This window comes from Argiope bruennichi, chromosome 8 (genome assembly GCF_947563725.1).
Source record: "Argiope bruennichi chromosome 8, qqArgBrue1.1, whole genome shotgun sequence".
Lineage (NCBI taxonomy): Eukaryota > Metazoa > Arthropoda > Arachnida > Araneae > Araneidae > Argiope > Argiope bruennichi.
The window spans coordinates 35,384,452-35,411,968 of NC_079158.1; the positions used below are offsets into that span (position 1 = coordinate 35,384,452).

The 27,517-nt window shown below is 29.5% G+C and overlaps 1 protein-coding gene across 4 annotated transcripts in view; it reads right to left on the reverse strand.

Moving 5' to 3' along the window:
* The window catches only part of LOC129980990 (unconventional myosin-X-like), a 197,687-nt gene that overhangs the window by 52,660 nt on the left and 117,510 nt on the right, over positions 1-27,517 (reverse strand). For all 4 annotated transcript variants that reach the window (XM_056091564.1, XM_056091563.1, XM_056091562.1 and 1 more), the window contains exon 3: positions 939-1,001. In XM_056091564.1, the coding sequence (XP_055947539.1) occupies positions 939-1,001 (63 nt within the window). The remainder of the gene's footprint in view (positions 1-938; positions 1,002-27,517) is intronic.

The window sequence follows — 27,517 nt, forward strand, 5'->3', positions numbered from 1 at the left end:
GCATATATAATTTAAAGTCAATATTCAAAGAAAAAATTAAATTCGTCACTGCTACCTTCAATTTCTCGATACATCGAACTTTCTTTCAACTATTTTAAGAGTATTATTTAAAAATCTATTAAGAAGCGAAAATGATGATTACATTTAAGCACAATTTATAAAATATTATTTCAAATTCTACATAGCTCTGAAGCTTATTAAATTCATATAATTTAAGATCAGTATGGTTCTTTACTATGGGTCCGAGACCAGACATATGATTGGAACGATAAAAAAGCTCTTCGTGGTTGAGCACAGAATATGACCGCAAAGGGTTAAATTAACAAGCAATCTCAAATATTTTTATATTCAACTCGGAATTTATAACCCTAAAAATCTAAAGGATTAAGGTTAAAAGCAATTTTCAACCGCGGCTAAAATATGGCTCAAAGGTTCTGAATGGAATGCAATAACATTCTACCATACAATGCCGCATTGTAAAAGAAATCCAGAATATCTATGATATTTCAAACCAAATTTTAATAAAAAAAATATTTAAGTAAACAGAAAAACGACAAAAGAAGATACTCTTTTTATAAATGCTTTTTTTTTTATATATAGTTTGAGTTATATTAACGTCTTGTTTAAAGCAACACTAGGGCTATTTGGGGATGGACCTCATAATTTTGAACTGCCTGGTAGGAAGACACCTGAGCTGGCACCACCCTCTCCACACCACACCACACCACACCAACGGGAAAGCGTTTGGCCCTGACGGAGTTATCGTGCAGCAGACCCTCTTACACGGCGTTTCTTCGGTGGAATCGGGTCGCGAACCTGAAACCCTACGGTTCATAAGCCGAGGTCTTATCACCAGGCCACCGCGGCCCCTATAAATTCAAATATCTCAACTGGCGTAATAAATGATACGATATTGAATAACATAAATGCATACTTACAGTTTCATAGATAGGCAATTCTTTATATGGATTCACTGCAACTAATATCGTTCCGGTGTAAGTCTAAGAGCTTTGGTTAAGGAAAAAGGCAAATATTTAATAAGAAAGATAAAGGAAACCGGAAAGCATAATCAATAAAGAAAAAGAAAAAAAGTCATTTTATTAAAAAAGTGCTTATAATAAACTTCTCTATAAAGTTTTTAAAAATTAAAACTCTGTTTCTCATAAGTCATCAAAAAGTACAAGATTAATTTCAGAATATAAATAACAAATCTGTTACAATTAGTATAATTACTCGATACAGCTTTCGATTTATACAGCAAAATAGGATTCACGAGTTTCACAACAATTCGTGTAAACTGTTGCCCACTTCGAATTCACATTTCAGTTTGAAAACAGAGTAACAAATCATAAGACATAAAAAAACAAAATTATACAATTTTTTAAACGAAGAATGAAAATAGACCGATAGTAAAAAAGTGATGAACATGCGTAAATTCTTATTCATAATAAAATCAATGACTATCATTTATTCAAATGGCAATCAACCACCATTTGAAAACGTTAAACGTCTAGTCCATTTCGGCATCCTTTCGATTTAAGCCACAATATCCAATATTACCGATATGCAAGCGAAAGATTTTTACATGTAATACTTTAGATATACTTCTAGTATGCATTTCCCACCACTTAGTAATACTGTTTAAATTTGTTTTCGCAATAAGTAATATGTAGGCACTTTTTTATAATACTATTTAAAAGTTATTAATATCAAAATATAACTTGTTAATATCACAACCCAAAAGTGATTGACATGGCTTGAATCAAAAATATACTATCAGTCATCAGTGATTTAAGTTATCTGAACGAAAAGTATACGAACAGTCACAAATAACTAACGGAACCAGAACGAAAAGTTTTGTCGATTTGACGACTTGAGGGGAGTGTCACGGAGTGCTTGAACTCAAGGTTCTTAATCTCCGGTCATAATAGGTTGATAGAGTAATGGCATGGCAATGAGATTATTTAGTAAGTGGTTGTGCTAATTTAAAGGGAGGATTAATTTAATAGGTAGCAATTTACTAATAAATCGGGAAAAAAAAGAAGAAAAAAAAATGGCGGAAAAAATTACATGAATGGTGATTAACGTAGTTCAACTGAATTCTCTTGTCAATCATCGGTGAGTGACATGACGCTTAGCGTTATTAAAAACTTCAAGTTCACTACTCAGTTTTGGTTCGAGTATGCAAAGCAAAATCAAACCAAAACTACGTCATTGCATTAAAAAAAAAAAAAAAAATTATTCAGTAAAAATTTTGGTCTGATGCAACACGGAATTTTTCAATCATGCTTTGCCGAAATATCTACGTCAAAATATGAAATCGGTTCCAATTGTTTTATTTTTATTCTAAAGAATTACTACTTCAACAATGCTGGTGGTATATCTACAATTGTTATCTTAATTAATCCGATATCACAGGTCCCCCCCCCTTCTTTCCTAATTCATTTCCCAGAATGGGATCTATGATTAAAACTGTTTCAAATCTTTACCAAACATTTTCATACATATAATTTAGACAAGAATTCATGTAATATGAAATTAGAGTTGTTTTTATTCCCTCACATTTTGTCGTATTTGATCGTGTTAAAATGAAATTCATTTGCCTTGCGAACGGAATTTTATTAACACAGCAATTAAACAAATCAAACATATGGGAGTGATTCGAACACTTTATAAATCAAAAGTGAAAAATTTAAGTAAACAGTATTATTATTATTTCTGAAATTAAAACAAATGACTTATTATCTGTAGACGAAAACGGAAGATATTAAAGGCAAGTAATTTAATTTACCACATAGTAAAAAAGCAACTTCAGATGACCCCAAAAATGCCGCGACCTATTGGATACACAAGGCCGAGTAAAAAGTCAACAAAAAGCAAAATATTAAAACAACATGCCGGTGTCTTAGAGAAAACAGACACTGCATTATTATTTCCTACATTTTGCGGAAGTAAATTGCAGGCGAACACGGAAGTGGCATATTTTTATACAGGCAAAATGAAAAGAAAAGTATTTGCAAAGAGGGAAAAGAAAACCACTTAATTACTATTAAATATCTGTTTCTTGTATAAGAGTATTGACTTAGAGAAACTCTAAGCAACAGAAAAGGATAAATCGTTTATTCTTAGCTTTTTCTATAGGCTTCGTTGTTTGATATAAAATAGATTATTTTGGTTAATATCTTTAAAATAGGAATGAACTTGAAAACTAAATATAGGAAATTATACATAATTTGAAGATTTCACATATATTTAGATAATTTTTTTAAGACCAAGGTTTTCGATTTCTAGTGCACAACAGAACAATTTAAAAGCTTTACTACAACAGTGCAAAAGTTATACTTTTTAACATTAAAAAAAATGATGATAAGAAATCAAAATCATTAATATCCAAAAAGCAAAAATATATTAGCTAGTACCTATTTTACTTGGTTGTGCATTTAGAATTGTTAGGTTAATGAATTAAGATTTTAATTGAATCTATCGTGTACCTGACGAGATTTTGACAATCAATTCCAGAAATGCGGTTAATAGCATACAAAAAGAGAACTTGTATTTTAGAAGCGTTTTTCCCAACCGATTGAAACAAAAATTTGACATAGAACTACACTTAAGGTCACAAAATATCATATCAAATTTGATATATTTGATCTTCACATTTTTCAGTTTTCACGTTTACATGTTTCTGAAAGTAGAGGATTGACAGATGATTAACCCCTTATAGGATTTGGCACGAAATTTGATAGGTCTTACACTACAAATATAAAACTCGTGTATCGAATTTCACCCATCTAGCTCTTTTCGTTTTGTAGTTAACGTATTAACTTGTATACGAACAGCCAGCCAAACAAACTTCCACTGAATGGAATTTGCTTAAAATTTGATAGAAAAATTCAAATTTGGTTTTAAGACCGTATTCCAAATTTCATCGATATAGCTCAAAATGTTTGTCTTTGTTACAGACAGACATTTTCTTAAAAATGTGTTTTTCGAGCTCAGGGAGACCAAAAATGTGGAAATTCGCCAAAATATCGAATTTGAATTTTTTGGCGATTATAATATTTTTCCTATACTTAATACAGGAGAAAGTAAGAAAGATAGTGAAAAACTTCGCAAATAGCTGATAACGCCAATGATTATGACAATAACAGGAACAAACACTTGTTTACGGATACAAACAAGCAGGGTGAAAAGAAAGTTCTTCAAAAACCGCGCCTAAAAATGATAACAATGATCATTTGGCGAGATGACACTAGAGGTCGTTTCCTGGTCGGTGATGTGACAGCTGCCGTGGGTTCATTATACCGCGTTTCAATTACGGTAAGTGACAGGATGGTGAAAAAAATGGACAAGAGCTAATTGTCTCTGCCTTTGTGATGAATAACTGCTCAATTAATGGCTTGAAAGAGCAACAACAGCTGCAAAAAAAACATAGCTTTGAACAGCCCGGTTCGTTCCTTTCTCTTGATGGAAAATTTTCTATTCGTGATTTTTTATTCAAAAATTTTTGGGGAAATTGAACATCAAAAAAATAAAAATTATAAAATAGGAAAATTCAGAAGAAAACGTAAGACAGGAATTAATCAATTGCAATCAAGTTAATATAAACAAAGGACAATACAAAAAATATAAGTATAAGTAAGCAATAGTATTTGTTTCTAACACATAGAAATAGATATATTTTACAGTTCCCTTACAGCATTCCATAAAATGTACATTTTATCGAATAATGTATTTTTTTAAACTAAGTGTAGAGAATTTTAATTTGGAAGAAAAAAAAAAAACAATAGTTTCTTGATTTCAAATCAAGTTTGCTGTCCTCCAGATTCGAATTAAAAGTTGATGCAAAATTTGTTCGTTCTTTCTCAGATTTATGATAATTAAACATGAATAAGTTTCTATTTAAGAATAAAGAAATTAATATTTATATTGAAAAACATGGAAAAAGTTATTCGTTTCGGTTGAAGTCCCTTTTCTCATATTTTAAACAATAATTATATTATACAGACGACACCTAACCATGGCCGTCTGGAAATACTCCCGAAATATACTCGAAAGTAGTGTCTAATCGCCCCCCCCCTCCTTTTTTTTTTTGAAGTGTAGCACTACAACAGACCTTTTTTATTTCTACATTTTTTTTTTTTCATTGAGTTAATGTAGCTAATACACAAATCCCATAAAAATTGAAAGTTTATTTTGGACGCTTTGTTTCAGTCGATTAAAATTAAAATTTGAGACAGAACTATATAATTATAGTCACAAAATTGCATATATATTAGTCATTGAATTTTTGAGTAATAGCATTTATGTAGACGCTTGTGAAAGAACAGGTCGAAAGACAATCAATACCTTGACGAATGTGGTTCTAAATTTCTAAATCTGATACATATCTACGTTTTGGATGTTTAATCTATGATCGAAATTTTTCCACCTCGCATTCTTCATTTTATTGTCATCGCGTTAACTTATAATCGGACAGTTGGGCAAACAATTTTCTTCAGAATGGATTTCGTTCAATAGAATAGATAGAAATCTACAAATACAAAAAAACGCCATAAACAAAATTTAATCCGCTTAGTTCAAAGCGTTTTTGAACTATCAAGGAGGTCAAAAATGGAGAATAGTCAAATTTTCGTGCTGGACATTGGCGATTACAGATACTTTCTTCGATTTTAATGCATTTTAATGATTAATAAGCAATAAATGCATATGCTATGAAATATAAGCGAAAATAACGGTTCTGCTTTGACATTGATGTCCAAAACAATGCTTTTATCATAGCTTCAACAACTGCAAAAACGCGCGAGTGAAAGATTTATTGAAATAATAAAATTAATTTGAATTCAATAATAGCAATAAAAAACACAGATGAAATTGCGAATGAAATATTTTAAAATATTTCAGATTCAATAACTTCACGATGCCAGCGTTATATAGACTGCAGTGGTCCTTAATTTGAAAATCTTAATCATGTACATTCATACACATATCCATTAATTCATTTTGTTATCAATATTAAATTTACCATTGAACTCGAGCATATCCACAGTACCATTTCTTGACAAGCAACTAACAACAATTCTAAATACAATAAACCACGGTTGTGAAAACTCAACATTATATACATTTTTTTTTTTTAAATTCCAATTCAAAAACTATTCGAAACGTACATCTGCGTATAAAAAAGAAAAATGGAAGGGAAAGAATAAGAAAATACTAATTTGGAGTCGAACAAAATGAAATCTAATTAAAAAATAAAAAAAGACCTCTGATAAAATCCTACGTTAATTTCAAGAAATCATTTTAAAAAAATCAGTCTGAGAAGTATCAAATTACATTAATGATGCAGCTCATAATACCCCCCAAACATATCATAAGAACGCTTTTTTTAAAAAAATCCTTCCCTTCTACTACCTCTTCTTTTTCTTATTTTTTTCAATGTAGCAGCCTCAATCCAATTTTCCGCCTCTCCCCACAACGTCATTAAGGTTCACACGCGAATTATGGAAATTTCTCTCGGCAACATTTGCATTTCATTCGTCGATGTTGCTCTGGTAAGGCAGACCTCGAAAAATAGAATAGGGGTTTTTCGAAGCGTTTGTATAGAATTCCAACGCTTCATCTATTTGCGGTTATTGGAATACTTAAGCGATATGAAAAATGTCGGTCGCCGACAGAAAATAAATTTCGCATTTACTATGAAAGGTCTCTGAGGTCTTCTAATTACATCAGCGAGGCCTTCAGGGGGGAAAACAGAGTGAATGATGATGATTCGGTGGATATGTTTTATTATTCAGACTGTTAAAGGTTGAGTGGTTCCTTTCAAACAATTTTTTTTAAAAGTTCTTTTCAAATTTTGCTTGAAGGCACTCAGATCTAAAACGATAATTTAAAAAAAGCAGCTTTCTATAAAGTATTTTGTGGAACAAAAATTTAGAATGCTTTCATAAACCTTTACCGATGACTCAAAAGCATTCAGGATATTTAACACTTTTTTTAAGTATAAACAAATCGCTAAAATATTATACTTTTAAAATAGGTATCCCGAGTGACATATTTATTATTTTTAAATTTGAATTACTGCAAATGTGATTGCTATTACGTGTTCATTTTTTATATGCTGAAAGATATAAACAGAATAAACATTAGAAATTTTAGCCATCAGAAATATTTTAGAGAATTTTTTAACAGCATTAATTGTTACCGGCGCGTTGCTGCAGCAGAAGAAATAATTTTGGAAATATCGTTTGAAATTTGAAATAGCTATCTTGTTTAATTAGGAAAGATAGAAAGAATGACATTTATTTTCTTTCGACAATGAATACATTTACTGAATTTGAATGATATATAAAGGAGAAGTTTAAATAATATTTATTCTTATTTTTTTTTTCTTTCGATATAATAATTGTAATGCCTATAACATTCACGCAAGTTTAAACAATAAGTTGGCAAAGCTTTATCGCAAACGGATAAACGGTACGACAGTGCATAAAATACGAACAAATATTCATTTTTATATATTAGATGCCGTAAGACATCAACTAAAACAAAAATTGCACGAACTCGTACTCAATGTTTTGAAATAATACACAAAAACTTGAGGGGAATAAAACAAATATTTGCAATGGAAACGAAAACAACCAGCGGTTGTGGATAATGCAATTAATCTAAATGTAAAAATAGATGGGATATATAATAAGGCAAAACATGAAAACCCTTAAAAATCCAGAAAACTGCAAAGTAATTTGAATTATAATGGATCTGTATGAGACAGAAAAATGTAAGCAAGCAAAATTAAAAAAAATAATAAATAAAATAAAAGAATTATTGTAGAAAAATATAATTTTTTTTCCACACAGAGAATCGAGGGTGTTAAACGGTTAATAACGGTTCTGCTTTGGCGTTGATGTCCAAGGAAAACAATGCTTTTATCATAGCTTCAACAATTGCAAAAACGCTCGAGTGAAAGATTTGTTGAAATAATAAAATTAATTTGAATTCAATAATAGCAATAAAAAAACACAGATGAAATTGCGAATTAAATATTTAAAAATATTTGAGAGTCAATAACTTCAAGATGCCAGCGTTATATAGACTGCAGTGGTCCTTAATTTGAAAATTTAATCGTGTACACACATACACATATCCACTAATTCATTTTGTTATCAATGTTTTGAAATAATACACAAAAACTTAAGGGGAATAAAACAAATATTTGCAATGAAAACGGAAACTACCCGCGGTTGTGGATAATGCAATTAATCTAAATGTAAAAACAGATGGGATATATAATAAAGGAAAACACGAAAACCTTTTTAAAAATCCAGAAAACTGCAAAGTAATTTGAATCATAATGGATCTGTATGAGAAAAGAAAATTGTAAGCAAGCAAAATTTTAAAAGAAAAGAATTATTGTAGAAAAATATATAATTTTTTTCCACACAGCGAATCGAGAAAATCAAATAAAATAGGTGTTAAAATTCCAGCTAACAGAAGTTGTTTTTGATTAATCCATAGAAAATTTACCACGCAAAAGTCAAATCAACTAATGCTGGGGTAAAGCTTAGATACAGGAGAATATGAAAGTCGGCTTCAATGTCAAATTAATATCCAGTAAAAAATCTAATAAGAATTCGTTAAAACATTAGACAAATAATTAGATAATACAAGTAGTTGAGAAGTTAATGTAAATAATTACAGATATCTAGATTCGAAATACAGAATCATTCACATACATATAAAACATACAAAAAATATAATAAATAATGAATACCGGCGGCAGAAATAAATAATAAATGGGCAATTATATGTACATTTCGAAACGTTCTGTCTTTGAAATCTGCTTTATTGCCTTCATTTCTGTGCTCTTTTATCATAATTACTCCAGAATTTCTTTGGTTATTTCAAGAAGAGGATAAGACCGTTGTAACTTGCTACAATAATAAACTATGTATCGTCTTTCCAGAGATCAATTTTGCTGAAAACGAAATCAATTATAGTTTTTTTTTTTTTTAATACGGATTAATGGGGAAGAAAGAAACAAACGAAAGAACGTCGACACTAACAAAAATAAATAATATAGCAATTATTTTATTTTCTACTTTCATTTAATAAGCTTCTTTAAAAGTCAAAAACGACGTAAATGCGAGTACAAATACTAAAAGATCAGAAAGATAAAATTTCAATAAAAATAATATAAGCATTTAATAGAATGCTGAGAATCTAATTTCGAGATTATCCAGCGAAATGAATGACGTAAGCGGGCCAATTCACATTCAAAGCTTGAATCGTAATCATAATCGAGTTTCGATTGGTTTCGTAATGGTAAGAACAATTCTTTTCCAAATTAATACTGTTTATTCTTGCTTCATATTAAGTTTTTGGTTCTTTTATTAGAAATTAATCATATAAAATCGTTTTCTATTTACATTAAAGCCATTCGATTTCGTAGTATTTACTATTGAGCTTTTCTCAAAATACGTATTCGATTCATTTTTTTAAAAATTCATTTTCTTTATTTTCATAAAAAGCATTGCTGCAAACACACTTCATAAAGATAACAGCAACTTATATATATTAGAAAGTTCGAACTGTGCCGGCAATTGGAAAATTCTCATTCATTGAAAAATTCTCATGGCAGTAAAAATTATAGTATTTTTTATTTATCTATTTATTTTGTCAATCACTTAAAAATAAAACTATACAGAATTCGTTCAAATGTAATTCAAGCAAGAAATGGTTGCTCTCGAAAAATTTAATCCTTGCTTATGTCTATGCTTTCATTTTAAATAACTATATACAAATGTAATATATTGTTTTTAAATATAATTCATCCTCACGAAGTGGAAAACTTTCAAGTCTTTGGCATTTTAATAAAACGGTATCTCAGTTGCTATTACGCCAGGTAATCCTCGGCAGTACACGCTATGAAATTTCTCTTTCAATAAACTAGTAACTTTAGTTCACAATTCAACACATTAACTCAATATTTTGCTAGTCATTTACTTCAATCTTATATTTCAACAATTTTGAGAATATGAAAATGCTTTTATTTATTATAACTCATGACTGAGACGTAATAAACATGTACTAAAGAGACGCTTTGTGTTATAAACACTGTACTAATTAAGTTAACATAATGAAAGAAATAGGAACATGACTTGTTATGCTTAAAATAATGTTGTCTTAACATTTTATAACTCATAGAAATTATATTTTTCAGAAAATTTATTTGCCAATTACATTTAATAACAGCGTTTTAAACTCTTCGCCGCCTGTTCGCGTCTAGTGCGTTCAAGTGAAACTTCTGCAGGGTGGCCGTAACGTAAAACTTTTAAACGTTTAAAACACTTTGTAAAACACTTTACTTGTTTGAGTTTTTATTTTTGTTTGTTCCAATGCGGCAAAAAACAGAGGAAATTTTCGCGCACAGGAGAGGACGGTGAAAGGGTTAATCAAATCTACCTGCTACCCTCCTCTTAGTCCAATGGCCTTAGGCAGCTAGCTGCCAGTAGGAAATTAATCCTTGTATAATGTAAAGAAGTATAACAGTGAAATGAGTCAACAGAATTAACTGAAAGCACGAACAATCTTTTTTTGAATAAGGGGAGGGAGAGCTGATGAAAAATGTCAGGCGGTGGCCTAACTTCATATATCAATGATAAGATAGTTGACACTTAACTCTCTACAGAGAGGAGAAGTGTGTTAAAATCTACATAATCAATCTATCATTCAACGTAGAAGCAGAATGATACGGTATGCTACGGCATTGCCATGTGTAATAAAATATTTTGTTAGAAACATCATCAGATGTACAACGGGAAATGTTACAGTTAACTCTCTCTCTCTCTCTCGATCACAACTAGCAATATTTGGCAGGACACATGTGATACAAGACACAAAATCTTGTATGCCAACGTATCGTAAATATAAAATTACATATATACTGATATACTTTATTTGTTTTGTTATCAAGATAACATTTTAAGACAAGAACTTATTAAATCGTTCTCCATTCCCCTCTTTTCGACTTAAATTCAATCAACTCGACTTAAATTAAAAGTAGTATTCAGATGATAGGGTCAATTTTTAATGATTGAATAATTTCCGTATGAACTAGATTATGTATTACAAACAGGAAAAATGATGCAAATCTAGAAGCAGCAATGATAATACTAAAAGGGCAAATATATTAACTGAAAATGTATTCCAAATACTCCATGCAGTACTTTCAGAACATATTCCGCACTTACTGATTAAATCTACTCTTGGAAATCCTATTTCCGCACAGCGAATGTATTCTAGACTGCCATTTCTAAGTCATGATAAATAAAAAGTCTAAGAAAAATGTGAAATAACACCCATCTTGGAAATCTAAGAAAGCTGAAATAGAAACTACCAATCGAAAATCTTTCACCAGGGTAACTACTAAATAAAACAAGGCGAAACAAAATAACTTTGGTTCTCAGGTAATGGCATTTTATATTACACAACACAGATGTGGCCAAGACCATAAAGCGAGCTGCAATGACCATTACTTATTGATGAAAGCAGATAACTTCTAGAGAAAGATTTCACGTAATTTTTGGAGGCGTTGGCCGAAGATCATATTTCAATTTGCGCTACAAAAATGAAAAATTGCCAGCTGAGTTGACTTTTAACAGTCTGAAAGTTATATTTTTCTTTCTACATTACTGTCAACAACATTTTTATAACTAATACAAAAATAAATACTAATTTTGAATTTCAATGTATACACCCAATGATTTTATGTTTTTGTTCAATCCAGCGAACCACAAAAAAATTTATTAAGGTCACGTTTTCAGATTTATCTGAAGTCTTAATTAACGTTTTTACCGATTTACTGTATATTGTAAGAAAAATTCAGATTTTTATATTATAAAAGAATAAATATTCGCTTCCTTTATTATATTATATTACATATTAGCCGTATATTGACTCTGTTGCTTGTTTCAAAAAGAATGATACTGATAGTTAGGTATAGTTTCGGTTTAATAATAGCTTTTATCACAAAATACTTCAGTTTCTGCAGTTTGTTTTGAATTTATTACATAATAGATATTTTTTCCGATACAATATTCATTTTTTCATACAAAAAAAACCCCTCTCAATAGTGAAAAAAAAATATTTTTGCTTTTCTGTAAATGATCTGAAATAATTTCCTTAACGGATGCACATTTCTTTAACCCTTTCTAAGGCTGTGGGAAGTATGCTTCCCAAAAATTTATCAATCTTTGTATGAAATTATGTAGGTTGGCTTAAGTTCTGAGAAATTTTTTTAGTAAGTCAGAAACTTAGATGCTTCAGTTCTTTATCTCATACAAAATGATGTGTCTTGATGTGTTACTTATTAATTAACCAAATTAATTAATTAATCAAATTAAATTTATCTAATAAGCTAAACAAATCCCTTTTCTTAGTCAAATTTGAAGCTTAAAAATATTTTAACATAATATGACTAGAAAAAAATGGCCCTTTAAAGGGTTAATTCATTTCCACATCTCATCATGCATTCGTACTCGTCGTTTTACATTTAAATGCAAAGAAAATAAATAAGGCTTTAAGAATGATGAAAGATTACTTTATTTTTATCGAGAATTTCATTCTACATAGCAAATATTTAAAAGAACAATTTTATCTTTTAAACATGTGCTATCAATCCATTTATGAAATAAGTAAACGCATACATATAAATCCAGCAAAATTCTTTCTCATTAATTAAATTTCCATTACAATACTCTAGACGAAAAATTTATCGGAACATCTGATAACATCGCTTACAATAAATGAAAAACTGAAAGCAAACATTAACAAGAAATAAAAGAAAACTCTGTGCTTAAAAGTTGCAAGCAATTATTTCTTCACTACAAGAAATAATCTAATTATTAAAATCTAAATATAACTTTCTTATACGCTATTAACCAATATAAAGCTCATAATTCAAACTTTTATGCAATCTCTTCCATTTACATTTAAGACAACGCTATAAAAATTGCAAGAAAAGATTTCACCCAATTAAATTTTGTTAAATTACCAAGGTACTTTAGTAAAAAGCTACGTAGTTAAAAATAAGTGCTTTCGCGCTCAAAACAATTATCAAAGAAAAACCTCAAAAAAGGTTTTTTTTTTTTTTTTTTTTTTTTAAGTTGAAAGGAGAAAAAGTTTATCAGCTTAGTAAATTAAAAAAAGAAAAAGAAAAGAAAAGCGCTACTCCAAACAGAACAAAAGGCGAAATATGTATTAAAAGTCCTGAAGGCAAAACAAACGCTTTTACAGTAAGAGTGAAAATATTTAACAAAGTTAATTTTTAAGTCGGTTAAATAAATATTGATTATGCATACACAGATAACATAATATCTTCTTTGTAATTTTAGTCTAGTGCTTATACTGAGAAAAAAATTAGAATAAAAATACGACTAAAAAATAGAATAAACATTTACTCAATTTAAAATAATTAAAATTTAATAATGCAACATGTTAGTAAGATTAAAATGAAAAAATATTTTAATGATTCGTTTTGGAAAGTAAAAGTGCACAAAATAATTGAACTAATAATCAACTTTTCGACCAAACGATTTAAAAAAATATATATTGCATATCAAAACAATGAAGTAATTATTAACTTGTTCAAAAATCATTATCCAACAAATGTTTTGTATTTTAATGAATAAATGATAAAGATTTTCAGATAAGATATTCAAATTGCTTCTTTCGTTTAATTTATTAAAGCTTCAATCAATTAGAAACAATCACAGAAAAAATCATGAAGCTTAAATTTCGTTGACAGGTAAATAAGTTTAAAAGCGAAAGTTTTCCAATTAAATTAATGACAAAGTTTTATTCTTGATGTTAAAAAGAAAAAATTATGACAATTTGTTTTTCAGGAAATCATATTATTTCATGTCTGGGATTGCACAATCAATCTGATTATTAATAACTGTGTAATTGTACAATATAAGGAAGATATAAAATAATTTAAATGTCACGAAAATATCAAAAAGGAATTTCGTTTATTACAAACTATTGACACTCGTTAAATTAAAAAATAGAATTTTTTTGTAAACTGTACTGTAATTTTTTGTAGACTATTATTATTCATTCTGCTTTGCATTATCAATAAGTAAAATAGCAAACATCAGAAACAAATGAATAAGAAATGGGAAAAAAATGCAATGAATAATAATGCAGCTTATAAATTATTTAATCGTTTTTTTATTATCTTCCTAAAACAAATTTTAAAATTGCATTTTTACACAAAAAGAGAAGCGATAATTGAATTTCTTTTAAAATTTTATAATAATTATATAAATATGATTATAACGATAAAATATTTTCAATCAACAGAACTACTGCATTTTAAAAAAGCAGTGGCAATATCTTAATATATTCAATGCTTACCATAGGAATTTTAAAATTATTTTTCAACTAATTTTTATGTTTTTCTTTTCAAAAAGTTTCAAAAATTATTAATTATAGGCTCATACCACTATCAATGAAGTGTAAAAAATTATAGTTATTTTATTCAAAGAATATTTAAATTCTGATATTTCAAAGCATTAACCCACATCATTACTAATTCATGCAAAATAACGCAAAGGATAGAACGACTATTAGGACTTTTTTATCAGTTTTTTTTTTTTATTACGGTGTACGATTTCATAATCTGTCCTAACACCCAGCTAAATGATCAAATGATGAAAAGAGAAGAGAAATAGTCGGTTGTCATAGAAACGAGAGCACGCCTAACATCTGCTGACGCACCAGTGACGTCAGAACACGCAGATGAGCTAAACAGATATGGGAAAGTTAATGAAATGTGAGGGACTTTTTTTTTCCTCCTTCCTAGGCCCCCTCCTCATAAAAAAACATTTTGGTTATGAATTTAAAGATCAAATTTTCCTGATTTAAAGCTGCATTGCTATGATATTATGATACTTTCAAGAAACACATTAAAGTGAATAATCTTTATATTATATATATATATTATATATATATATATATATATATATATATATATATATATTATATATATATATATATATATATATATATATATATATATATTATATATATATATATATATATATATATATATATATATATATATATATATAAATGAAAAAAGAACAAAAATTCATGGCGGATATTTTATATTTAATAATTAATCAAAAGACTAGTATGAGTAAACTATAGCTAGATTATCTTTTATAAATTATTAAATAACAAGTTAAAAAGTTTCAAATGCTCGTATTTTATAGAAACTTTTCTAGCTTTACCTTAATAATTTAATAATCCGAATCTTGTTAACCATCATTTCGTAAGATATTGTTTTAATGATTGAAAATAGTTTCAAATACAAAATATATTAGACAAAAAGAAATGAGCAAAATAAGAAAATGAAAAAAATAAAAATAAAAATAAATAAAGGTTACGTCATGATAGCGAATTATTGTTATTTGTACGAACTTACTACAATAAAGTTCGAATAATAATTACTTTTTCAATTCATCTCGATAAAGTTCTTGAACTTTTTAATAAACGAATTTATTTCGCACCTTTCTTCAGACAAATGACCCAAATAATCTATTTTTGAGGTAAATATTGATTTTTTTTTATTGAATCTTCGTAATTAACTTTTTTATAAAATCCTATTTCTATTTTCATCTTTTGGAAAGTTACATTCATTTTTTTTAACTACACAAAGCATGTTTTAATGTTGTTTTACGTCTTTACTTGCTATTTTCTCAAATTCTAAATCCTGTTAAAAAATATCTAATAAAAAAGCTCACAAATTAAAATCTTTTTTTTTTTTTTTTTTTGCTGAAAATTAGTTTATTTTCTCAATATATTCCGCAGATGTTGAACAACAGAATAAGCAATTTGTTCATTTAAGATTTTACATCTATTTTAATGATTCATAGAATGAACAAAAATGAAAATTTTTATGTTAAAAGAATGTATAAAGAGATATAGATTTTTTTTCCCTCTCCACTTTCTTAAGTTGTTAGAAAAAATTTGAACAAATCCATTTATAAACTTCTGAATTAAAAGTTTGAAACTTCTGAAAAAAAATTTTTTTCCTTAATATGTATGCATGTATATATATCAGATTTTAACCGATATACTTTCTGTTTCATTGGTGTGTGTTTTTTAATTCGTTTTATGCAAAAATTAACATTATTATTGTTAACAACTGTGCAATTTTATAACATTTTTCCAAAAACACATCTCGATTGTAGCCATATTAAATTTTTTTAATTTAAGTTCATATAAAAAAAGTAAAAAACAACTAAAGTACCTCTAGCGTATCGAAGTGACTTGTCTTAAATTAATAGCTACTAAGTTAATCACACCTTACAGAAAAACATTTTGCATTCAAGTCAGATTATTGCATGCGAATGTATTAAGAATATTATTCATTCAATAAATCGCAAATCAGACATAAAAAAATAGATGCAATCACAAACCTTAATTTCATAATTAACCCTAAAAACTCTGAATTAATGTTAAAATTTTAATAAAAATGTTTTTCAGCTCATAATAAAGAATTAAGCACATTTATTAGAATTCATTCTAACAATTAATTATTAATCATAATTAGAATTAAGCAAATTTATCCCATTTTCTTAAAAATATTTAATTTCATATAGTACTTCGTCTGTTCTTTTTAATCATTTTAACTGAGCAGTAAGTTAACTGTATTTAAAAATTCAAGCAATCTCAATCAATCATACGATTTTATATTTCGCAAATCATTTAATTAAAACATTCTAGAAAACTTAAAATTTCGTGTTCTCAAGAATTGCGATATTTTTTTAAAGATATTTGAAGATATTGCTTCATTGTCTTCCACACACACACACACACACACACACACAAACACACACACACACACAAAAAAAAAAAAAAAAGCACACGGGGGAAAAAAAATGTATTATTTAAAAAAAATTATCTTAATTTCATAGCTTAACATTGTCATTTTCATTTCTTTTTAAATGCTGTTAAGCGAATAGTCTTGTGCTTTTAATCTACATTTTTTTTCCATAATGGTAAATATGCAACATAAACATGTGAAGCAAAAACAAAGATCATATGTTACAAAATCGTCACTTAATCCAAGATTCTTATATTTCACATTAATGCCAAAAAAACTTAACGCAACTAAAATAAATTAATCTCTTTACGAGGAAAAATCAATTCCTTGGTTTGAAGTTACAATAAAAAAAAATTGCAAGATAGTTGAAAATTAAAAAGACAAGAAATTAAATATAAGCGTCAAATCTATTTTAATCCATATTCAAAAATATTATAAAAGAAAAAGAAAGAAAGAAAACATCAATGCTTTCTATCTAGTTAACTGGATAAGAGAAAATTTAAGATGAAAACAAAATAAGAATTTAAAAAAAATTAACATAGGATGAAATACACACACACACACACACACACACACGCAAGCACAAAAATAAAAGCAGTGAAATTTAAGATCTGCCATTGAAAATAAGAAGTGTATGAAATTCTCCAATAATTTTAAGCTGCACACAAACACACAAAAAAAAAGTTTGCAACATCTGAAATTTCAAATAACAAATATTATAAAAAATTATAAAAAAGTCAATTTATTTATTGAACCGAAGCCAGACGAAAATATTTTTAGCTACCAGAAAAGTTTACAAATGTTTCATTTTACAGCAATTTCCAACGAGATATCTCGAAAATGGCAGTGAATGGATTAAAAATGTGATTTTACACAACTGTAATAATTCACAAACACTTCCAGAAATTTAAAAAAAAAATCAATCAATAATTAAATAAAGCAAAAATAAAATATTTTCTGCAGAAAAAAACAGAAATGAACATCGCAATGTGAATACATCCCCTCAAAGCAGGATATATGAATCATAGTATTTTCATTTTTCAAAACATTTAGATGGAAAAAAAAACAATAGGAAAGCAAAAAGGGAAGAGATACATAGGAGAGATACCCTCTGCATCATGACAGTATAAAAATACCAATGAGGCAGTGGGGAGGATATCCAGGCAGACATTTGACAAGAGACCCGGTTGACATCTGTTGGAGGGAGGGGGAGGGGATCACACCGAATAGAAGTGCTATTTCTAGGAAAGCATTAAAAAGGAAAATGTGTTTAAAAAAAGGGTAATTAATCCGATTAGAGAATCGATTACAAGACTTATTTAATAGCTTGGTCCTTTCCTTTAATAACGCTTTATAAGAAACTTCGTAATTAAAATAAGTTCATACTACAGATCGTACGGTTCAATAGTTATCACTCACGTTTGTATGGGTTTTTTTTTTTTTTTTTTCGGGATATGTTTATGAGTGCGGCTTCCTTTCATTCCGCATGGGTTTTTTAATTATCTACATTAATCCGATTAATGAGAAAAAATTAAGTACTTAATTTTTACTAGAAATCACAAGTATAGAATTTAGATTCCAGATTAATTAAATAAAAAAATGTGAATAAATAACGGCTAATCACACGCGAAGAAGTAAAGAAAAAAATTCTTTAAAAAAAACTTCAACCAACAAAGTATAAATTACTATTATTTTTTAAATGTATTTAGTACAGTTAAATAAACGTCAGAACAGGAAGGGGGAGGGAAAAAAACAGAACTTTCTTTTTTTTTCTTTTCTCTCCACCAAACTCGTTCAGGAAGTCAAGCCTGTTGGTCTGTACTTCTGTACGCATGCAAACGCGGCAAATCAAAAACGCAATGACTTAAATACGAGATTTGGTAAGTGATTTTGTCATTACAATTATAGCTCTATAACAAATTTAGGTTTTAATCAATTGAGAAAATAAAATTCGTTCAAAATACAAAATCGGTTTTATGGATATTTTGCATTAACCACAACCACGCGATTAATCGCCAAAGACAGCAAATATCGCATCGTTCTTTTATAACTATTGATTACCAAAAGCATGTAGATAATAATGCACACGTACATTTATAAGAGAAAGTGAGAAAGTTTCGGGAAGACTACTTCCTTCGGTTACAGTTACATTCAATTATTTCAGCAGTGATACAAAAAACCATAAATTCTTCGTGTAATAAATATTCAAGACGCATTCGGTTTTGAGATACACAGTATACATTTAAAAACACTAAAAATAAATTATGAAGCAAGATTCTAAAATCATGGCTATCATGAAAATATCGAAACAAAGAAGATTTAATTTTGTAGCAGATTGATTCTCCAATATTGGAGACCATTCATTTCCACATCTCGAATATGGATTATCGTGGAATCGAGAAAAATCTCGTAGAATTTTTCAATTACTCAGTGACAAGAGAATAGGACGTACAACAGAATTTAACTATGAATCTTACCACATTGATTACTCTCAAGTCAATATTGGTAAATAAACCAGCGGGAGTGGTCGCACCAAAATTTTCTCTCATTATCTCTAATAAAGGTGCTACCCCCCCCCCTCCCGTATAAAATTGTTGACCTTGGATAAGGCCGGGAATGCTTTGCATTGCAGTGGCGAATAACAGTTACTAAATATTGACCTTTGATATGAATCTGGCACTTTTACTGTTGTTGTTGTTGTTTCTTATGGCACTTTGCCATGGACAAGCCCGCTGTTCGAAGACAGCCGATTTAAGGCCAAGGGGGAGCGCCTCTTAACGTAGAGCCACCTAGGGCCAAGAGTACGACATAGTTACACACACGTCACAACCTTTTTTACGGGGCGGACTTCATTCACGCATTTCATTCACTCATCCACAGATCGTAATTTAGACCTGAATCAGAGAACGATCATTCCTGATCCAGTACCACCAGTGGTATTACTCTCGACATGCAGGACTTTGTGACCACGACAGATTTATACGCACGACAGCCGGCACTTTTATTAAATGTATTAAATGACCTTTAGCCATTCATTTAACGATTAATCCCCTGGAGTGAGATTAATACACAAGAAACTGAAAAACAAACTGGTATTTCGAACTTCTTTTTCGTGTCCTACTGAAAACAAAATTTGGTATATAACTACAATACACAATTCAAGTAGTCACAAGATTCTATACTAAATTTCAATTATTTATCTTCAAATTTTTGAGTTATTGCGAAAGTATCAAGTTGACATTATCAACATTTCAACAAAGGGTTAAAAAAAAAAAAAAAATCACAGATTTGGTCCAGAATTTGACAAAATTCCACATTTTAGATGCTTAACCCGTATATGAAATCTTACCTATCTAGTTCTTTTCGTTTTGTAGTTATTGAATTCACTAGCACTCGAACAGAGGTCAAACTTCCTCTGAATATATTTCATTCAAAATTTGATGGAAATTTACAAATGTGATGTAAAGTAAATTTATATATCAAATTTTATCCCTCTGCTTTGGAATTATCGTGTTCAAAAACAGACATAATTCCATAAATGTGTTTTTCGGTCTCATGGAAGCCTGAAACATGGAGATTCGTCGAATCTCGAGCTCTTTTTACGATGACAGTACTTTCTCTTTGTATATGAGTAGGTAAAAATGAATATGATATTGATGTATAGCATATGATCAAAAGCAATGGCACACTAAAGTGGGAATAACCCAGGATTCGAAGCATATATATATTTATAACAGAGCCTCTTAACCTACAGGTCACGAATTCACAGAGCAATCTTGAAGCGTGAAATATTTCTCATGAATCAATAGTTACGAATGGAAAAGAAGTCCTATTTAAGAATGTTAAAAAGCGGCTATTAAATTTGAGGAGGGTTAGTTTACAATTATTGTTCTATCTCTACAACTAGACATTTTTAGCAGAAAAGAAAACGCGCCGGAAGTTGCGAAAGCAGGATGTCCCGGAAACGAACTAAAACAGCCGGAAACTTAAGCAGAAGCTGTTTCACTTACGACATTTAACCGAACAGTGACGCAAAAGATTCAAGCGTCGGAAAAGGAACAAAAGAGATATGGAGTGAATGCTTCCAAATTCAGCACTCTTGACAGTTTATCAAGAGAGAGAAATAACTGTCCAACGGATCTCGTGGACTGCTGTTCTAAAAGTTTAACACCGTGTTACAGTTTAAATTAGTTTGTTTCAACGACTTGACATCCTGCTTGGTGTCTGTCGGAAACGATAACATAATTCGAAATTTATTTGTTACTGCAGAAGTGCCATCACATGATTCTAATAGAGGACACTACATTTTTGACATCTTTCCAAATTTCTCTCAGCTCTTGACATCAATCTTTAACAATTTTTCATCGTGTTTAGCTACTAACTAATTGACTGTTATCCTTTAAGGTGTATGTTAACTAATTGACTGTTATCCTTTAAGGTGTAAGGTGTATGTACACACTTAAAACTTTGAAAATCGTTCAAAATATCGAATATTTTTTTTATTGCTTAATAATGTTCTCTGATCCTTTAGCTTTCAAACGATACCAAGATATTGTTAATTTTAGAAATATTTCTCGAGTTATAATTATTTTTCTTGAGGTGCTTTCATTAAAATCTCTAGTTACGGTGTTTTCAGAACTCATTTTATGAAGGATGATTTTTTACCACTATGTTGCTTCATTCAAACAATTATAACTCAACAAGAAATGAACCAAATACAGTTATTTATATATCAAAATAATCTGTATGAAATAGCGGATGTTTTGTGCCTCAATCAAAGGTATATTTATAGAAACAAATTTTTAATAGCTGTTTAAAAGTTAAAATGACAGAAAAAATCTCGCTTTTTCTATTCATCGTTGATGAAAAAATTGTTTAAAAAAACTATACATGTTTATAACTTGTTTGAGGCAGACAACATGAAGACTAATATTAGGCCTAATTTCCAACTAGAATTGTGTGTCTGTACAAATTAGAATTTAAGATATCATGTTTCAAAAAATAGGTTAATTATCTCATTAAATATTATTTAATTAATAAATAATTAGTGTAATATGGTTTTTTCTCACTGAAATGAGTTTAAACATATATTAATAACCTACTGTAAAAAAACTGTATTTTTAAAGTTAAAATTAAAAAAAAAAAACTTCAAGTGTGTACGTACTCCTTAAGAGTCAAACTTAGGTTATAAAGACTTCTAGGGTGATAATTTGCACCATTTGACAAACTAGAATTTCAACATAAACATAAAATTCCATTAATGTGACTTGCATATAAAAAGAAGAAGATTCTATAGACAAATCATATTGAACCTCAACTCTTTGAGCTTAGTTACAGTAATAAATATAGTTGTAAAGACCAATCCTGTTGAATTTCAATTCTTTGAGTTTAGTTATAGCAATAAATACAACTGGAGTGATTCTTCTAAAGAATAAAAGGTATTTTGTTCAATTTTGTCTATAATTTCAAGTAATATTTTGCTGAGAGGTTCCAAAAATAAACCATATATATCCAACTACTTACAGAACGTCTAACAAAAACTTATTACTTTCCAATTCTTATCAAAACTCATTCTAACACTAATGACAACATTGGTTTGCATTTAATTTCCATCCTTCATTTTTATCTTTATATAAAAATTATAATTTAAATTAAATTTCGTCAACAATTTTAAGCTTTTCAACTGTCATTTGGGGGGGGGGATAAACATGCACTCATTTGAGAATTTCTGCAACATCTCTATCTTAAATAAATAATTAAAATTAACTGGAAATTGTTCGGTAGATGACATAAACCACTCTAACGCAATTTGTCTCAAGGAATAACACATTTTATAACGATAATTATCTTATTCTGTAATAAAACAGAAATACCTTTTCCAACAGATCATTAAGCTTGCCAGTTTGTCATTTATTCACACCGTTTACCCTCCATCGTAAAATAAAATTTAAAACTCAGACATTTGTGGCACAGTAAGTATTCATACATGACTCGTCGTAAACAACGTTTTAGTAGAGTCCAGACTATATTTATTAATGGTTATCTGAAATTGCACATTGGTTCTTTTATATTAAATCCTTTAGAATTTTTAGCTGCTGATCACTAAAGCAAATTAGTAGTTAAACCAAAAGACAGTTAAATGCAGCTTAATTGTAGTAGTCGAGGGTTGTCTCCCTTTTCAATAGATTTAAATTAATTCCTGACAAAAAGTTACGAGATAAATATAAATCTCATCACAAGAATATATTTCGTCTTCAATTTTTGAAGCAAAAAAATTAAATCAGGTTATTTGAAAGATGAGTTTATAGAATGAAAATTGCTGTTATCCAACATCGAAATAATTGTGATTAATTGTTAGCAACTGAATTTTTTTCCTTCGCTTTTTACATCGATTTTTCGGAATTTATCATTTTTCATTGGTTTCTATTTTACATTCGCATTTTCTTTATTTAGTCCCTCGGGGGGGGGGGCACCTCGAAATGAGGATGAGATGCTTCCGGCATGGTGGTTGGATCTCGCCACCCTGGAGGGTACACTAATAGGTGGGGGATCTGGCTCCTCCCATCGATGACGGGACGTACTTCCTTCGGGGAGGGTTGTACCGTGGTCGGTGACGGCCCTTAGGACTCAACCACAGTTCCCGCCAATTGCTGTTGCGGCGGTCCGGTCATTCAGTTTTATGGTTTAAATCCGTGTGCCTTAGGGCGGGTCGGAGAGTTAGATGGTTGACTTGACTTTCCTTATTTAGTCTGATAAATCAACCATCTGACTCTCCGACCCGCCACGAAGGCACACGGATTTAAACCATAAAAACTGAATGACCGGACCGCCGCAACCGGACAGCAAAATTGGCGGGAACTGTGGTTGAGTCCTAAGGGCCACCAACGGCCACGGTACAACCTTCCCCGAAGGAAGTGCGTCCCGTCATCGATGGGAGGAGTCAGATCCCCCACCTATTAGTGTACCCTCCAGGGTGGCGAGATCCAACCACCATGCCGGAAGCATCTCATCCTCGAGGTGCTCCCCGGGGGGTTATTTATTCTAATAAATCAGACGTCAAATTTTCAGAAATGATCAACCAATATACGAAAACGCTTATTTAAAGAAAGTTATACACGAAAATGTATTCTCATGCAATTTGCTAAATCAGTAATATTTTCTAAGAAAAGAGGGGGGGGGACGGTTAGAAATAACTTTAAAAATACCAAAAAAAAAAAAAAAATATGGTATCATAAGACAAGATTTATTTTACTGCAAGAAAGAATAATTCGTTGCTTTATTTTTTTAGATATTGGCTCCTAGCATAACAAAAAAAAAGTAGAATCATATCTCAAGCAGTATTTGCCGCGCATAAAGATGGGATCGCGTTTATAGCCAGATAATCGATAAATCCATCACATCATTTATCATAGCCACGTGACTTCGTCCATCACAAGTAAATGATGGAGTTACTTAAGAGTCAGTCTCTTGGAAGGTCACGGAATATTTATTCTCTCATAGTTATTTATATATGTATTATTATCCTGTTCCTTTTTTATTCTGAGATCCTATAAAAATTGGGAATTAGACGTGAAAAAAAAAGAAGTAAATTTTGTACACATAATTCAAAATCATTAGTTTTTTAATTAAATAATTTACATAAATAAATTCGAGACAATATCAGGTATTACTTAATTTTCTCATGTAATATTTCTATACTTTCATTCTAGAGTTCTCAAAATCAGTATTCGAACGTACATTATGATTAACATTAAAAATGTATAAAATATCCGCACACACGCAAAAAAATTACATTCTACTTATGAGATATAAAAGCAATGCAAATTTACTTATTAAAGCAAAACTATAAAAAAAAATCTAGTTTCGAATAAAGTTAAACTTCTTATACTGCTGAAGTATTATGATTCATTTTAATATAGCCATATTAGTATTAAGCAAAAGCACGACTTCAAAAGTCCTAAATATCAAACAAAAAAATCAGCAAAAAGAGTTAATGAAAATATCATGGCAATAAGTTATTATAATACAATTTGGCGACGAAACCGAAGAGTTAAAAGTGAGTTTGCCTATCTAACAACAAATAGCTACCAAGAAAAATTAAAATAATAATAATAATAATTTTTTCCCAGTTGAATGATTTCTTTCTATGATTTTTCGTAAACAAAGTAAAGGTACTGTAGTCATATATATATTAAAAAAAAAAAAAAAAAAACACACATTTAGACTCAAGATTTTGACGAATCCCCGCTTTTCAGATCTTTCTGCGAGTTTTGGAATTTGGAACACATTTTTACTTATTCGTATATGTATTATATAAAAAATATAGTAATCGTCAAAAAATTCGAACTCCTAATTTTGACGAATCTCCATTTTTTAGAACTCCTTAGCTTCGAAAAACACATTTTTAGAAAATGCCCGTCTATGTGTCTGTGAAAAGGATAACTCAAAAACGCTTTGAGCTAGATCGATGAAATCTGGTGTACGGTCTTTATACCAAATTTGTAGATTTCTATCAAATTTTGAAAAGCCGCTCAGTGGAAATCTGTCTGTCTGTCCGTCTGTTCGAATACAAATTAACACGATAAATACAAAACAAAGAGAGTTAAATAAATGAAATTCGTGCACAGATTTAATACCTTTATTGTAGCCACCTATCAAATTTTGAGCAGAATCTAATAAGGGATTGACCATCCGCCGGTCCTTACTTTCAAAAGCATATAAACGCGATAACTTAAAAACGAATAAGTTAAATATATTAAATTTGTTACGGGATTTTGTGACTACAAGTGTAGTTTTGTAACAAGATTCGATTTTCGGATGTTATTCGGATGTTGACGCATTATGAGTGGCAATGAATTTTTGTCGTCCATAACGGACAATATTTTTTTTTTATGAGTGAAAAGTTGTTTAATAATTTTTTTTAGAAAAAACATGTCATTTTATATTTTATACTAATTTTGAAGCTGTGAAATGGTGGGTTTATATTATATATATATATATATATATATATATATATATATATATATATCCAACCCTGCAAAAAAAAAAAATCAAGAATTTTTGTTATTTTTTCCGTTATTCCGAGGAATGCTTTATGTTAAATAATCGAAATCGGTTCCCTCTTCCCCCTCCCCATTTTTTATAATAAAAAAAATCTATACAATTACAGGTTTTATTTTCTTTAAAATCGAATACCTCAAAGAGTTAAACTGGGGTCGCGAATCCTATTCAGTTTTCTATTTCCATACTCCAGCATTCTCAACAACGCTAACTTCCAAACAATTTACCGAGTTTCCCGTCCTTGATAGAAAATACAGAACTTGTCACCAAAACTCAATGGAAACAGAACATCGGAAGCGACATCAACACAACTTTACAATTTCATTCATCAATAGTGTGAAATATATCCTTGAGATGTAGGCTGATCTTGGGAAATTTCCCTTTAGATTAATTCTTACGCTACGCACAACTGCAAACCGGCGATGTGGCAATTTCCGCACTGCATTTAAATGTGAGTGGAAAAGTCCTCTAAGGATTTCTTTTTTTCCCCTTTCTTTTCTTTTTTTTTTTTCCTATGACATCACACAACATTAGCGGAAGCTCGATTTAATAGTAGGTGGAAAGCTCTGAAGTTTACTATTACACGTATTTTAAACTGTCTTTAGTATGATTTTAATGATGCATTTTAAGTGAACATTTTTTTAAATAAAAACTGATGGCATTTTGTGTGATGAAGCTTTATACTAAAAATAAATCAGAAATAAGTCAACTGGTTAAAATTTCCTGTTGACAATTGGATATATATATATATATATATATATATATATATATATATATATATATATATATATATATATATATATATATATATATATATATATATATATATATATATATATATAGTAATTCTGGCGATAATATCAAATGGCAAATTTCATCTGGCTCATTCAAGTTTTGCTCATATAAATATAGGCGAGAACAGACATACTTCCTGCAAACAGATGCCGTCAAAATTTTGTTAGCACTCTGCATTTTCGATGTAAAGACCGTATATCAAATTCCCTTAATCTAGCAGGTTGAGATTTTGAATTAATACGGACGGACAAACAATCTCAAAAATGTTTCTCCTCCTAGGAAGTATAAATTATGGAAATTCATCAAAACCTCGAATTCAAATTATTTGACAATTCCAATACCTGCACGTTTTATTTTTTAATAGACCAACAATTAAGAAAAATTAGTTATCCTGGAGTTTTTCTTAATATTAAAAAACGCAAAAACACTTATTATGTCATGAGAGCGATGAGGTCACTTGTAAACATTCTATAGGTTGTAAAAACAGCAAAGGAATGGGATGTAATGACTTGCATGAAACTGCCATATACAAAAAATCTTTATAACTCGAAACTCTACTTACGTTTAGGAATCAGTTTAATTTTGCACAACACGAGACAGAGTTTCATGAAGCTATTTACATAGGGATTGCAGAAACTGATCAGAGTATTTACAGATGAAGTAGACAAATGAAATTGAGCAAATGATCCGTACATCAAAGAGATGACTAACGTAATGTAAAAATTCTTTCCTTAAAGAGAACACAACATATTCTACTTAAATCAAAAC